Source organism: Phascolarctos cinereus, unplaced genomic scaffold (assembly GCF_003287225.1).
Source record: "Phascolarctos cinereus isolate Bilbo 61053 unplaced genomic scaffold, phaCin_HiC Scaffold_9;HRSCAF=440, whole genome shotgun sequence".
Lineage (NCBI taxonomy): Eukaryota > Metazoa > Chordata > Mammalia > Diprotodontia > Phascolarctidae > Phascolarctos > Phascolarctos cinereus.
The window spans coordinates 255,368,934-255,385,307 of record NW_027556402.1 but is presented as its reverse complement, the minus strand read 5'-3'; the positions used below and the strand labels follow the sequence as shown (position 1 = coordinate 255,385,307).

The 16,374-nt window shown below is 49.2% G+C and overlaps 1 protein-coding gene across 1 annotated transcript in view; it reads left to right on the top strand.

Moving 5' to 3' along the window:
- NRXN2 (neurexin 2) overlaps positions 1–16,374 on the top strand; it is a 177,900-nt gene that overhangs the window by 144,403 nt on the left and 17,123 nt on the right. The window contains 1 exon segment of the mRNA XM_020968358.2: positions 3,346–3,424. Coding sequence (XP_020824017.1) covers positions 3,346–3,424 — 79 coding nt within the window.

Here is a 16,374-nt window from a genome sequence, read left to right as displayed (position 1 = left end):
ATAGAGAGATCTGAGCTAGACACTAATATAAATAGATAGATTTGGAGCTGATTGAATGGCTGGACCCCAAATGGCAGAATGTCAGCTCGGAAGAAGGTCTCTAATCAAGAGCACCAGAGATCTGTACTTCACTTTCTCATTTTCTACTGTTTACAATTTTGATCAACGATTCTGATAAAGACACTGGTGGCATGCTTATCGAGTTTTTACAGAACCCAAATCTGGGAGGGGCAGCCAACCCCCTGGATGACAGTCAGGATTCAAAACTATCTCAATCAGCTAGAATTTGGACTAAATTGAACAGGACAAGTATTAATAGGGATAAATGTCAAGTCTCACACTTGAGTTCAAAAAATCCATCTCACAAGGTCAAAATGCGGGAGGCGTGATTCGATGGGAGGTTGGTTTTTTTTAATCTTGGGTTTTTAGTGAGGAGCCTTGTATCAATGCAGGTTGGTCCAGATGATCTTTGAGATCCCTTCCAACTCTGAGATCCATTGATTCTGTGACTGTTGGTTTGATATAAGTTAACAGTGGGAAGTAGTCACCAAAAAAGCATTGAGAGGCATAGAATCCATAACTAAAGAGGTAATGGGTGGTCCTTCGGTCTTGTGCCCTATTCAGGCCTCCTCTAACTAAGGGATAGTGTTCAGGCCTGGGAATGTTTTAGAAAGGATGTCGAGGAGTGTCCAGAGAATGACAACCAGGATGGCCTTGAGTTCGAGATCTGTAGAAGGGGTGGAATATGAAAGTTCTCTTCAGGCATTTGAAAGGGATTAGACTTGTCTGTGTGCCCCAGAGGGCAGAACTGGGAGCAGCAGCTGAGAGGGAAAAGAGAGTTACAAAGGCAAATTTAAGCTACAGGTAGGGGAAAAAATACCCAAGAGCTATTCCAAAGCAGCCCAGGATGTCATTGGAGATAGGGGGTTGCCATTCCCTGGGGGTCTTCCAACACTTCAAGTCTTCAGGCATATATGCTGGGTGACCACTTGCTGAGGATGGAACAGAATGAAGTTGTTTTTTCAGATATGGGTGGAGCTAGATGGGCTCTGGGGTGTCATGAAACTCTACAATTCTATGACGTTGCTCTCCTGCAGTGGAGGATGTCAGCCTTGAGGGAACCCATAATACAGAATGTCAACACCAGAAGGGACATTAAAGCAAAGAGCACAGGATCTTTAAGCTGGGAGAGACCTTAGAATGTAGAACACAGAACCCCAGAAGTGGCCTCAGAACATGAAGCTGGTAAATGTTTAACAATTGTCTCTCCAGAAAAAAGTGCTCATGACACTTTTTAAATGATCTTCGCTATTTTCTCCTTCTTGAGTGTATATGATCAACGCAACAATAAATAAAGCCCTGATTTGCAGGTTTGCCCATTTCTGGTGTAAACGTTCACCCTGTAAATTTAACAATCAGCCCTCTCGATTGGAGCTGGCTCAGGCACACCCCTGGCTGGGAGGAGCATCAGAATGTAGAGCATGGGATGGCAGAGCTGGGAGGGACCTTAGACATGGAATGTCAGAACTGGGAGAAACCTTAGGGAATAGAACGTCCGAGCTGGGAGGGCCCTTAGTGCCCAGCTTCTCCAGCTGCATCATGTTGAGGAGGCTGACACTGAGGTGGATGGAGACTCTGCTGGTCACTCAGCGAGTGTCTTAGCCTTCGGGGCTCATCCCTCTTGTTGCTGCTCTCTCAAGACCAGCCTGTCGCTCCCCTCTTTCTCATCTCCACCCTCAGAGAGCGTGAGGGTGAGGGAGAGGTGGAGGAGAAGTTGCTAGGTGAGGACAGATGGCCCCGGCTCTACAGCAGTCCTGCCTTCAGCCAGGGCCAGCCCTCGATGGTGTCTGACCGAAGGGCTGGCCTAGGGCCATTTTTCTCCAGGAAGCAAGGGTAGCTACAGTAGACAGATGGTCCCACTGAGGTTGAAGCAGTGGGGGAGGGGCAGCAGTTCTGCAGCCACCTGAAAGAGGGAGGGAGGGAAGAGCCATGACCATTTTCCTCCCCAAGGCAAGTAGTGCCTGGATCTTGCACCTGGAAGGGCAAAGGGGCCAGACTAGACCCACCAGTGAGGTGAAAAGTGGATGGGCAATCCCCTGGAGATGAGGGGGGAGGGGCAGATGTTGATCACTGCTTCCTCCAAAGACGGGAAGGGCACGGTGCTCAGGTGAGCCAGTGGGGGGGATGCAGGGAGGGCAACCTGGATGTGGAGAGGACCAGGTGACGGGGAGCAGGCGATGGCCTTGGCCTCAGACAATGGGAGAGCAAGGGCGTTTGGAGGTCATGGGCTTGAGGAAGGGACATCCCCCTTTACCATCCATCTGCCCCCAGGCCCAGTGTCCAATCCTCCCCATCCACTCTGATCCTCCCTCCAGGTGTTCCCACTCGCTTCTCTTTCTGGCTTTCCCCCATCCTGGTTCCAGGCTCTCTCCACATCCCCACATGTCCATCCCAGGTTGCTGGGTGCTTGGTATTCGGGACCTAGTCTCCCTCAAGCTGCTGCCTCCCCACCTCTTCACACACACACACACACACACACACACACACACACACACACACACACACATATGCTGGGGTTTCTATTACTCTGGGATGAGACATGAAGGAGAGAAAATGCTGACAAAGTCGACTCTGGTCGTCATGGCAACCACAGCCCTAATTAGTGTGTGCGGCCTGGTTCTCTCCAGCTTGGAGAGGGGGAGGGGGACAGGGGAAAGGAGGGGGAAGGGGAAGAGCCACAGATGAGAGGGAGAGGCACCAGAGGCAGGGTATAGAGCTAGGAAATCCTGCCTCCTAGGACCTGCTCTTCCTCCCGCCCTGCTTTCCTCAATTAATGGGGAGGTTAAGGGACTGCAGTGCCTTTTCCCTGAGGTCACACTCAAGAGACCCCCCTCTTTTCTGGCCTCCTTCTGGTTCCATCCTCTGGAAGGAGGCCTGGCCCAGGGGTTCTCCATCCCTCCCACCCCAGGGTCCCAGACTGTCAGAGAGGGAAGAGACCTCAGAACATAGAACGTAGAACGTCAGAGCTGGGAGGTCATTTACGCCGTAAACCAGAATCTCCAAGTAAGAGGGACATTTAGAAGCCATCTTGCAGAAGCCCCCTGTGTTACAGCTGGACGCACTGTGGTCCAGAGAAGGGAAATGATACTCCGAGGCACCACTTGGCTCTTCTGGTTCCCAGGCTAGCGTCTTTCCACTCTGCCAGGCTATCTGTCCCCTAGCCCCTCACCCCCCAACTCACCCCAGGTTTACACCACAGGAAGCAGCCTGCTCAGCTTGCCTAGGAAGTGCTAACCTGTTCTGGGGCCCCTTGTCTCCCTACTTCCCCCATTCTTGTCCCCCCAGAACACAGATGACCTCCTGGTAGCATCAGCAGAGTGCCCGAGTGACGACGAAGACCTGGAGGAGTGTGAACCTAGTACTGGTGAGTGTCTCTCCCCCCTCCCCCTGGGGGCCCCTGTCTTCTGACTCAGCCGGGAGGAGGGGGCGACCATCCCTATACCACCCCAGGCCCCCCCCAAGATCTGGGACCCCACCCAAAGGGATGACTGCTAGGTCTTAGCTCTCTCTGACATCCCCAGCCCATTTCCCAGCCAAATCCAGCCCCCTTGGACAGCCCCATCTCCCCCCAACACAGGTGGCAAACAGGCCCCCTAGTAGAGCAAGTGATCCGGCCCCTTGTTGGAGGATCGGGGTTTGCTCTCCCATCTCTGGGGTCTGTAGCTTGTGCTAGGCAAAAGCTTAGGTAGATGGGAGGAGAGAAAGGAGAACTCTCCAGAGATGCTGGACTACAACTCCCATGAGCCCTTGTGTGAAGGAGGGTGGTGAGGGCTGGGACCATAGCTCCCATCATTCCCTGAGAGAAAGATGTCTCCTATGAGCCTTTGAGGATCTAGGGGAAGGTCCCCAGTATCCAGGATGACTGTTGGAGGGCAAGGGGACCGAGGAATGGTACCGGCATCTGAGACAGAGCCAATAGTGGCCTCTGGGAATCACGAAGGCTCCCATCATCTCTGGGAGAAGGCAACCAGTCCCAGCAGCTGCAGGGGAGTCGGGATGGCCAAGGCTCGCTTCCTGGGCTTGCCTGCCCACTCCCTCTCCCCTACCCCGAAAGGTTCCCCTAGTCTTTTGAGATGAAGCTCCGATTAGAGAGAAAAAATTCACGTGCAACCACTCAGGCACATCCCCAGAAGGCAAGGCCAAATCTGGTCCACTGTGCGCTCTGTCCTGGGCTGTGTACTGGGCAGGCAAAAGACAGGATCTCTGCCCTCGCGAGCTTACCTGCTAGCTACTCGTAAGTGTACTTGGCAACATTAAAATGACAGCATAGAATGGAGTAGAAGGTGAACAGTGACAGCAAACATTTATTAAGCACCTACTGTGTGCAGGTGGGAGAACATAGTGGTAAGACATAGTGCCTTAGGTCACTGCACTGTACATAAACTTCACAGTATGGGGGTAATAGTAAAAATGGCGATAAATAACCACTCTATAGATGGTGCTTTGAAGCTAGTAAAGTGCTTTATATTTGAAGTCTCCTGAATTCTCATAGGAATTCAGAAGAGGGAGAGATCATGGAAACCTTCCTGGAGGAGGTGGGCCTACAACTGACCCTCAAGGCAGTCAGTTAACAAGCATTTATGAAGAGCTTCTAGTCTTCTGGGTGCCATGCTGGTGTTTGGAGGATTAGGATTTACATAGGCAGGGAGGAGAGGCCATTACAAGAGAAGGGAATGGTATGAACCAAGATGTAGATCGTGAGTGGGTGTGGGTGTGGAGACTGGTATGAAAGGGGAGGATGGTTTGTGTAGGGAAAGAGTGGCATTGTCTAGGTAGAATTGGGCCAGAGGATTGAGCACCTTGAATACCAGCCTGGTTTAGACTTCATCCTAGGAAAGATTCTAAGGAGGAGAAGGATGCAGTTATAGTAACGTTTCAAGAGGACTAGTCTGGTGGTATGGGCAGGACAGATTATTTGAAGTAAAGGAGAGAGACTAGAGGCAAGGAAACCAGTAGGGAAGTGATTACAGTAGCCCAAGGCTGAGTGATGAGGCCCTGAACCAGGATGATGTCGGTGGGCACTGAGAAGGAGATGAAGGAGACATTCCCAGGAAGCCTTTGTTCCATTGAAATGTAAGCTCTCTGAGGGCTAGGACTTTTTGTCTTCTTGTCCTTGGTACCTTTGTGTCATGGGATTGGCCAGCCTACTGCTGAGGGGCATCTCCAAGTTTAGCTGGTATGGTTCTCAGAAATCAGCCTTCACCTGTTGCCAGGACCACACTGAAAGCCATTCCCTTGTGGTGAGAGTTGCCTGGGTTGATACTCTGCTGACTTAGCGTTCGAGAGCCCGTGCTTTCTCTATATGTGAGATAAGATATGTAGCACTCAGCACAATTCCTGGCTCACAATAGGTGCCTAACAAAGGTTGAATTGATTGAAAATAAGACTGGATGGGGTTTGGTGACCAACTGAATTTGAGGGAGAAAGGCAAGAAAGAGTTAAAGATGACTCCAGGAATTCCAGCCTGGATAATAGGGAGAATTGTAACGTCAAGTATTCAAGCTCAGCAAACCTTGATTAAATACCTACTGCGTGCAGAGCAGAGTTGGTGATGATGCAAAATTTATATAGGACAATTTCTTTCCACATGGAACTCATAAGCTGATCGAGGATTCAAAATGAAGAATTCAACAAATATTTATTGAGTTTCTCCTATGCACAAGGACCATTGACTGATGTTGGGTGGGGTTGCCAGTTCTGGGGAAAGATTTGCCCTGTTAAACTTGGGACAATGGTGGGATGTCCAGGTCTACAATCCAGCTGGCAGTAGGAGCCATAGGAATGGAGACAGAGGACGGGGGATGTTAGAGTCTTCTGCATTGAGGGGGACATCACAAGGTTTAGGATGATAGATTGTGAGGTTATCTCATGCATAGCCCACCCCACCCCCATTTGAAAAAGGAGTGAAATGAGGCCCAGAGGGGTTAGGTAACTTGTCCAAGGTCACACATGTCAGAAGTGGCAAAGCCAGGACCTGACTTTTGGTCGTCTGGCTCCAAATTCACCTCAGGCCTCCTGTGCCAGTTATCTAGAGGTGGGTTTCCAGCCATTTCAATCATTCATAGCAGAAAACACCTTTTGAACTGCCAGAATGTCTGAAAAACCACAAGCTTTATTTTGGAAGCTAGGCATTGCAGGAGAGCATGTTTATACTGATTTTATACCCAATTCTAACAAGCCTGAAGATCCACTTTCCACAATAGATGAGAAGCCATAAATCAGAAGCAAGTGAAGAGAGCCTGATGTGGGCTAGCACAGAGGAGAAGGCGGAACTGTCAGTCAGACAGGGAAAAGAAATGAATTAGCTGGAGGAAAGTGCAGCAGTCTGGGGCCATTTCATTTTGAGACAAACATCATACCACCGTGATAAGCCTAAGGGCTTCTCTGTATTTCAGCACAATATCAATGATAATTGATGTTCAAAACCATGAATGGTAGTGTGTGAGCTTCTCATAGAGAGAGAGCAGGGAGCTGACAATGAACGTTGAAGAAAGTTGATCATTTAGGAGTGGGAGGAGGGAGAGAGAGCAGAAAGTGAAAAAAGAGGTGGCAGAAGACCCAGATGTTTGTGGGTCATCAGGCTTCTCCTAGGAGCATAAGGTCTTGTTCATCCTTGGTTCTCAAAGACAACCAGTGACCTCGGGAAGGTGATGTCTTCAATTGCAAGCGAATTGGATTTTAGTCTGGAACAGGACCTGATGATTAACTGAACATGGTCCAGCATTCAGGGGCATTTCTTCTTTTCCTGGGCTAGAACCATCTCTTGCAAATATGGTAATGGCGTGGTGTCTCTGTCTCCTCTTTGCCTTCAAAATATGCCTTCTCCAAGCATCTGGCTAGGGCATGTTCCTTGGCTTGAAGGGGGAGGATGGGGGAAGATTGGGTAGAAAGAAAAGAGAGAGGAGCCAGAGAGACTTCCCTTCAAGGGTCTGTGACTTCCAGCCCAAAGTGGCATCTCTCCCTGGGGCAGCTGGCTCACATAGATTACTGGCATCATAGGGGGTAGGTCTGGGGCGGGGCATTGATGCCTTCTCAGTTCTTAAAGCTCAGTAACAAGTCTCCCTTATACATCTCACTTATAGTCTTATAAGTCTTTTGTAGAAAGGAGGATTAGAAAGGAGCCTAGGAGGAAAGTAGAGAAAATCCCCACTCAGCAATGGGTTGAATGGGATGAGACTCTCCAAACATAAGATTCTCTTATTCTCTGATGGACTTATCACCCCCTCCCCCATTGCGGAGAAAGCCCTGGAGGGATAGAGGCTTGTACCAGAGGGATGAGGAGGGATTCTCTGATGCACAAAGGCCTGCATCTTTCCTCTTCCCATGTGGCACATCCTCAGGCCCAACTCCAGCTTTGAATCTGAGGGCTCCTGGCTTTCTAGAGACTCCAAGCCAGGCCTTCCCAGCTCGTCAGCTGCTAAGGGTTGTCTCAGCTGGGGCACGGCTCCCCCATTCCAGAGGCATTTACAATTCAGGATCCACTGGTTGATTGAGTTTCATCAGAGATAAGGGGCACAGGGAAGCATCAGTGGGGGTTCAGATGTGACTTGTTCAAGGTCACATAGCCAAGAAGTAACAGAACTGGGACCCACTGTCTAGATTCCAAATCTTTGTGTACATACGTGCGCTTGCACGCACGCACGCACACACAGAGCAATATGTACATGTATGTACATGGAGCCGAGCATTCCACGAAGCACCTACCAAGTTACATTCCCAGGGTGCGTTCTCACTGGTCTGTAAGTCCCAGGGAGAGTATCTGAGTACATGCTGGGCACATGAGGCATACCAGGACTCATATGCCCCTTCCATCCCTTTCTGGGACCAGTGAGCCTTCATACAAAAGCAGAGCCCCCCAGAGAGAGGTCTGTGCACAAATGTGACCCCGTGTGGGCTAAACTCTTCAAACCACTGTGTCTGCACATTGTCAGAGCTTTCCTTCCTCTTTAGTGCTGAAGTTAGTGATGTCAGTGGTTGCTAGGCAGATCTTCCTCTGGGAGGCAAACTGTTTCCAATCTGTATGTGGTCACTTCTGTTGCTTCTTCTGGCTGTCTGGGCAGTAGGGGTAAAGGGAGTGAAGAGCCACAGAATTTCAGAGCTCAAAGTCCCTTTAGAGTTCATCTAGTCCAATGCCTCCGTTGTACACCTGAGGAAACTAAAGCCCCAGAGGGGGAAGGGCATTGCCCAAGACCACCCACTGAATTAGGGGTAGAAGGAGGTCTGCAGCCTGCCCCCCAGGTCAGTGCTTCTTCTACTACCACAAGAGAGGTACAGAGATGGGGGGACTTGGAGCCAAAAGAGCAGTGAAAGGGTCCAATCATTTATTAAGCACTTACTGTGTGCCTGACACTGGGCTATGCACTGCTATACAAAGAGAAAGCAAAAACAGCCCCTGTCCTTAAGAAGCTTGCATTCTAACGGAGGAGACACCATGCACACAAATGTGCAAGAAGGGATTGGGGTCTGTGGGGACTCCAAAAGGCCTCCTGCAGAAAACAATCCCTGCTCTGAGCCTTTCCCTTTCCCATCTGGCCCCTGTGACATCTTTGTGGGGTGAGGGATGGCTTTCCTGCTTTAGGATTTACTGAGCCTCCCGATAGAATGGGAGTAGAAGCATCCCCAGGTCAGGTTCTCACTTTTCATTTCTCACCCAGTCTCAGGCCACTGTCAACCCAGAAATATTAAGTCAGTTGTCAAAAGTCGGTTTGCTTTAGCCCTGTCTAGAAACAAAGCTGAACAGATAGGACAGCGTCTCAGCACTCCATCAGAGTTCCCTCTTTCCTCCCAAAGGCTGGTCCTACACTTTCAGTAGCTGACCTTAGCTGGAGACAAATTCTTGTTGTAACATACATTTGTATGCTATGGCAGGGCTTCCTTTCATGTATGGGTTTGCCCATGTTGCTGCTGGGTTCTCTTCCAACTCACAATTTTCATGATTCTGTGATTTTGAGAATATGGCCTGGAAGTTTTCTATCCACAGCTTAAGCCTGGGTTTGGTGAAACCCTTCTTGAAAGGTCTTGAGAACATTCTGACCCCATCCTTCATTACCAGTGTCTGGCTTCTGTGGAGGAAGATGGAAAGACAACAGAAAACCCCATCCTTCCCTAGTTTCATCTTAGGTGCTGGATGGTTGCTTGGCCTGCTGGTCTACCAGGTGTACCAGGTGTACCAGGCAGCCATTCTGGCTCCAGCAAAGTACAGTGCTTTGCATTTAATAGGTACTTCATGAATGCTTGCTGGATTATATTGGATTGGGGAAAGAAAGAACTGTATCTGCATTTCAAAGAGCTTTGTATCTTTCACTCCTAGGGTCCAGCTAGAGGCTGCCCCATAAATGAGGACTTGGTTTTTCACTCCCCAAGAGGCTGGCAATGGTGCAGAGTGCTTTCAAAAGCCATATCCATTGCTCAGATCTTTAACTGTCAAATCGCCCAAAGGCCTTATTATATCTATTTCCACTCCAAGGGAAAGCATACAGATTTGGAGCCAGATTTGAATTCCAATTTTGCTACGACTTGTGTGGCTCTAGAGAAGCGATTTCCCATCCCTGGGATGCATTTTCCTCATCAGCTGTTTACATCAGACTTTAATGTTTATTTTGCTTTGTATGCCTTACAATATGATAAAGTGAGGGGTTAGAATTAATGACTTCTCAGGTTCCTTCCAGATCTAAAACCTCTGAGGTTATCAGCCTGGCTCTGTTCCCGGACATCTCCCAGAACCCCAAAGTGGGATGGGGTCTCAGGGTGCATCTAGTCCTTCATCCATCCTGCACCTAAACAGAAACCCCTTCAAAATCTCTAGGAAAAGCCACACAAAGCCTTTTACCCGACCAGGGAAATAGTCAAAGATGGAGGGGTTGTGACCTCATCTAGACCTTAAAAGGGGGAGTACTTCTAAAATGTAATGATGAGGTGAGGCAGCGAGTCTATTCCCTGAACACACTTAAAAACATGCTCAGGACCATGGAGAGCACCACGATCAGATCTTTCCCTAACAGCCACTCACCATCCTGACCATCATCTTATTCCTCACTGTAATGGTGTAGCAGGCGTCTAGCACATTGTCTCTTCTGCAAAGGGACTGAGCCTGGTGGACTTGGAGTCAAATGACCTGTATTTGAATCTTGACTTGAGCTAGTAACTTCTCTAAGCCTGAGTTTCAACAGAATCACAGAATTTGAGAGTTGGAAGGTACCTCAACCAATCATAGCTGAAATGAATCCTGAGTATAACCAATTATAGCATGGGGGATCATTCTGTTTCTGCTTTCATTCCATTTCTGTTCAGCTGTCATTGTTAGCAACTTCTTCCTTATATTAAGACTAAATTGATCTCCACCATTTTTCTGCTCTGTAAAACAAGAGCTAGCTGATTGCTAAGGTCTCTGAGCTATAGATTACCTGGCAAGGCTGGACCCCTTAGAAACTGGGGGAACATTTCCTGCTTGGGAGTGGGCTTGGATTGGGGACCCCCTGGCCTTTACACACGGAGACAGGCATTTTCAGCCAACATGCAGACACATGGGACTGGGGCCATTGAGACAGATTTATTCTTACACAGTGGTGATGTAGAGTCCAGAGGGAACCCACAGACTCCTTAATTGGATCTGTAATAAGCCAGTAATTCCCCCTATGGCACTCAGAAATCACTCAGTCATCTGCATAGCCACAGGGAATTTATCACTAGGAAGTGTGGCTGATGCTTCATTAGCTGTTCTCCTACCTCCCCAGATGGGTTCGAGGCCATAAGCACAAGGGTGTGCACCTACCCCCGCAGGTCAGCCATGGATATATAGCATGCACACACTTAGGAAGGCAGCATGTGCGCGCATGCGCACACACACACACACACACACACACACACACACACACACACACACACACACATATGCCCACATAGCCAGCGGGAAAAAGGGAGAAGGAAAGGGGATTTCCTGAATGGGTGTCAGGTCAGTGGGGGTGGGATGGAGAGGAGACAGTCACTCAAAGCTGCCCAAAACTCAGGCAGCTTCCAGTGGTTCTGGTCACAAGTGTCTACAAAGGCTGAAGGGCATGACACAGAGTCGGGAGAGACCATCTGGGCCAACCCTTGGGTTTTACAGAGGAGGAAGCCAAGGGAAGGGAAGGGCTTGTCTAATGTCACCAACAGGTCGATGGCAAGGTTGGGTCTGGAAACAGGGAGCTCTGTGGCCATGCTGCCCAGCCCTCCTAGGGCAGGTGTAGTCTCGAACGACAGTAAAGAGAACAGCTAGCATGCTTATAGCACTTCACACTCGCAAAGTATTTGACACTGTTGTCCTCACAACAACCGTGTGAGATAGGTGCCAGTTCTATTCCCATTTTACAGATGAAAAAACTGAAGCTGGTTGAGGGTGACATAAGCTAGTAAGTGTGGCAAAGTAGATAATACATAGGATCCAGAGTCAAGAAGGCCTGAGTTCAAACCCACCTCAGACACTTCCTAGCTGTATGACCCTAGGCAAGTCATTTAACCTCTCTTGACTTTGGTTTTCTCCTCTCTATAATGAAGATAAGAATAGTGCCTACCTCCCAGGGTGCAATGCAAACCTCAAAGCAAGTGGCTGGGGCAGGATTTGACCCCAAGTCTTCTTGGCTCCAGCCTCTAGGCACCATGCCACCTGCTGGCAAGGTCCAGAGAGGCTGGCAAGGTAAGGCAAGGCAAGAGTCACTGAGCACCTCCGTGTGCCAGGCACTGAGAATACACAGAAAGGCAAAAGACAGCCCCTGCTCTCCAGGAGCTCACAATCTAACTTAGGAGACAATGGGCAAACAACTATATGTGAACAGGGAAACACAGGATAAAGTGCAGACACTCTCAGAGGGAAGGAGTCAAAACTAAAGGCTTCTTAGGGAAGACCAGGTTTTAGCTGGCACTGGATGGAATCCAAGAAGCAGAGTTGGGAAGGGAGATGACTCCAGGCTTGGGGGACAGCCAATGAAAATACTGGGAGGTAGGGGATGGAATGTCTTGTGCTAGAACAGCAAAGAGGCCAGGGTTGTGGAGGGGTGGGAGAGGGAGAGGGGGCCTGGTTATGAAGGGCCTTGAATGCCAAACAGATCATTTTATATTTGCTCCTAGAGGTGATGGGGAGCCACTGGAGTTGACTAAAGAAGGTCATGATATGGTCAGACATGTACTTTAGGACATCCATTTGACAATGCATGGAGAATGGCTTGGAGCCAGAAGAGACCTGAGGCAGGGACTGATGAGAAGTCTTGCAGTAATCCAAGTATGAGGTGCTGAGGGCCTGCCCCAAGTGGGGGGGTGGTGGCAGTGGAGAGAAGAGGGAGAACAGGAGAGATTTTACAAAGGTAAAATTGACAGGATTTGGCAACGTGTTGGATATGGAGAGTGAGAGAGAGTGAGGGGTCAAGGGTGACTCCTAGATGTTGAGCCCAGGTGATTTAGGATGGTAGTGCCCTCCATGAAAGTAGGGACATCAGGAAGAGGGAAACGTTTGGTGGGGGGGAGGATGAGTGCAGTTTGGGACATGTCAGGTTTAAGATGACCACAGTCTATGCAGTTCAAGATGTCCGATAGGCAGTTGGAGATGCCAGGCTGGAGGTCAGGAAGGAGGTTAGGGCTGGATAAGTCAACCTGATAGTCATCAGTATAGAGCTGATCATTGAATCCATGGGAGCTGATGAAATCAACAAGTGAAATAGTGGAGACGGAAAAGAGGGCTGAGGACAGAGTCCTGGGGAACACCTCCTCTTAGCAGGTGTGACCTGGATGAAGGTAAAGATGCTGCAAAGGATATTACCTACCCAGGGTAGGAGAGGGGCATGAAAACATAAAGAGAAGAGGATAGCAGTGAAAAGAGGGTGATGGACAGTGCCAGAGGCTACACAGAGGTCAAGAAGAATGATGATTAAGAAAAATACACTGGATTTGGCAATTAAGAGATAATTGGTAACTTTGGAGAGAGTGATTTCAGTTGAATGATGAGGTGGGAAGCCAGATTGTAGAGTCAAGAAGAGAGCGAGAAGAGAGAAAAGGGGGGCACCCACCGTAGGCAACCTTCTACACTAGGAGTTCAGCCACAAAAGGGAGGAAAGATCTCGAATAATCAGTAGAAGGGATGAATGGATCAAGTGAGGGGTTTTTTGAGGCTGGGGGAGACATGGGCATGTCTGGAGAGAGCAGGGAAGAAGCTGGTTGAGAGGAAGAGTTTGAAGATTGTGAGAGAGTGGGAATGATTGGGGGGGCACAATCTGCTGGAGGGGATGGGAAGGAATGGAATCACTTCTGCAGGCAGAGGGGTTTGCCTTGGGAAGGAGAAGGGATATGAGACAGAGGTGAAGGAGGAGACAATGGTGGAAAGCAGCTGAGTGATCTGAATGATAAGGAGGGGAGAGGAGGGAGCTCTTGGTGAATAGCCTCCATTTTTTTCAGTGAAATATGAGGCAAAGAAGGTTTGAAGAGGGATGAAAAGGTTTGGAAGAGCTGCTGTGGAGAGTGGGAGAGGGATCTGATTAGGCAGGTGTAACAGGATTGGCTTGGCACAGTGAGTGCTTGGGTGAGATTATGTAACATAAATATGTAGTGGACCCAGCCAGTACAGTCTCATGATTTTCTCCAGCTTCATTCAGTAGCAGGAGTGAGGGCAAAGGCAGGAGATGATGGGAGTAATCTGGAGCTGAGGCTTGGCAAGGAAAGATCAATGAGCAGATAAGGGGGCCAGAGACTCAAGAGAAAAGGATAATGGGGAGCTGGATTGATTCACCAAGGGATGCAGTGATCCCTGGTGGCAAGGAGCAGAGCCAGGGCTAGAGAATTCAGGTTGTCTGACTCCAGATCCAGTGCTCTGTCTGCTCTTACTCTATCTGCTTGACACCTTCTCTGAAGCCCACATCAACAATTCGATTTAACTTGAGAAGTATTTATTAAACACCTACTGTGTGCTAGGCACTGGGGAGACACAGACAATAACAGGGTCTACATTCTACCCAAAATGGCAACACCTGCAGAGGGCTTTATGATTTGCAAGGCAGGTACCAGACCTTTTGTCCTGTGAACCTCCCATCAACCCCATGAGGAAGCTCTTACAGGTGTGTTTGGTCCAGACTGATGTAGAGCTTCTGGTAAGGAAACTGCCCTCTGCAGATTGGCCACAAGTCTACAGCTTAGAGTGCTGCTGAGACTTGCCCAGGGTCACAGAGCCAGGAAGGCTGGCACCCTAACCACTGGTCCATGCTACTGCAATAGAAATTGGATTATCCCCACTTCCCAGATGAAGAGACCAAGGTTCAGATGGGTCATCCCTTGCGCACAGTCACACAGCTGGTCAGAGTCCTAGGTGAGATTTGAATCCAGGGCTTCCAACACTATCCATTACACGACACTTCCCCTCACAGATTCAGTAGGGAATGGGCTGCCTTGGGAGGTGGAGAGCCACTTGTTGGCCATTGCTATAGTGGGGATTCCTGGAGGTCTGCATCAGCTGCATCAGATGGATTTGCTTCCCTTTGAACTCAAGATACTGTTACTCTGGGTGGCCTTCCGTGTCTTTACTTGAGTCCCAGGCTTATAGGGGAAAGGGAGATGTCACATAGCCTTTACCGATGGACTGAAGACCTTGCTGAGGAAGAGACAAGGGAGGAACACACAGGCAGCATGAGGTAGTGGAAGGAGGTTTGAGTCATGGTTTTGCATCTAGCCGTCTGTGTGGTCTTGGCCAGCTCACTTCTCTCTTCTGGGCCCCGTTTCCTCTTCTGTAAAATGGGAGGGGGGACCCTTGTGTCCCATTCTCAAAAGGCTCCTATGAGTGATATATAGCCAGTGTGAGAGCACTTTATAATTTGTAAAACACCAAAAGAATGTAAAAGATTATTCTCAACAGCTACCCTGAAGGAGCGCTCAGCTCGCTGAGGTTTCTAGGCCTGGGCATCTTGCTACAGAGTTAATCTCATCATGTGACTGTGACAAATTGTGTGGTCCAGACTTTAAGTGCCAATGGAGGTGGAGAAGAAGGGGCCTCTGGGAGCTGTGTGAGTTAGGGAGGGCTTCCTGGAGGAAGTGAGCCTTGAGCTTAGGGCTTAAAGGATCACTGCAAATTGGATGAGAGGAAAAGAGGGGCATGCCAGGCAGAGGCATGCTTTAAGCATAGGTACGAGGAATTCCCAGGGAAGAATGATCAGACTAAGAAGAATGCAAGATACATGAAAGGGCTGAAGGGGCTAAAAAGTCAGGCTGGGGCCAGATTGTGAAAGGTCTTGGGTACCACACTGAGAGGATTTCTGCTCTTTCAGCATAAATCCTGTTGGCAATTGGGAGCCATCGATGCTTATGTAGCAGAGGTATGAGCAAAGCTGTGCATTTAGGAGTCAGCGCCGAGTTCAAGAGGGATTGGGAGGAGGAAGTCTGGAGACTCTGCTGGTAGTAGAGTCCAGATGAGAAGTGATAACCACAGTACATGGAAATGGTCTTGCCCCGGGGGATCAGAAGACTTGGCCTCTGGCTGCAGCCATGCCACAAAAACGTTGTGCAACCTTGGGAAGATCTCTTCCCCTCTCCAGGCCTCAGTTTCCCATTTATAAGATGAGAAGCCTGGGCTAACTCATCTCTTCACGGCTCTGACACTCTGTGAGCTGATGAATATCCATGGACAGGTAGGGAGACTGAGAGAGAGAGGTGGAGATATTGGAAAGGACGGGGTGGTGGATGGTTAGGGTTGGAAGCTAGCGGGTCAAACGACTCTGAGATCCAGTTCAGTTCAACAGATTAGGCACCTACTATGTGCAGGGTCTTGTGCTAGATAAGGGGAAAACTCCTCTGGGTTTAGAATGCCATTAATATGGACATCTCCAATGATGCAGGCTGCAGTCCATCCATATCTGCCTGGCCTATGCTACTGGCAGCCGTGTCCTTCCATCAATTCCCCATGAAGGGTCCACCCAACATGCTGAAGGCCTTGTGTGGGTTTTCTTGATACCTTGAGGACACCAAAGGAGAATGGAGGCTGCCCATTGACTTGCCTCACACTCCCATATGAGCAGCCCAACTTCTCCTCACATCACACATTTCTCTGATGAAAGCCTTTATGCCAGGAGGAAGTGAGTGAGCTGGCTGGCTTTGAAAAACCTCACAATTCTGTCGATGACCCCAAGCTTCTCCCTGAAACAAATGCCCACCTTTTTTCCAATACCGATTTTCTTTGAGCTGCGGTATATGGAGTGAGTCATGGAACACTGCAGTGTCTGAATAATTAAAATTTAGGCTGACCCAAAGACAAAGCAGAGGCACGTCGTGGGTATGAGAAGGCCACAACACATTATTAACTAGGAATTA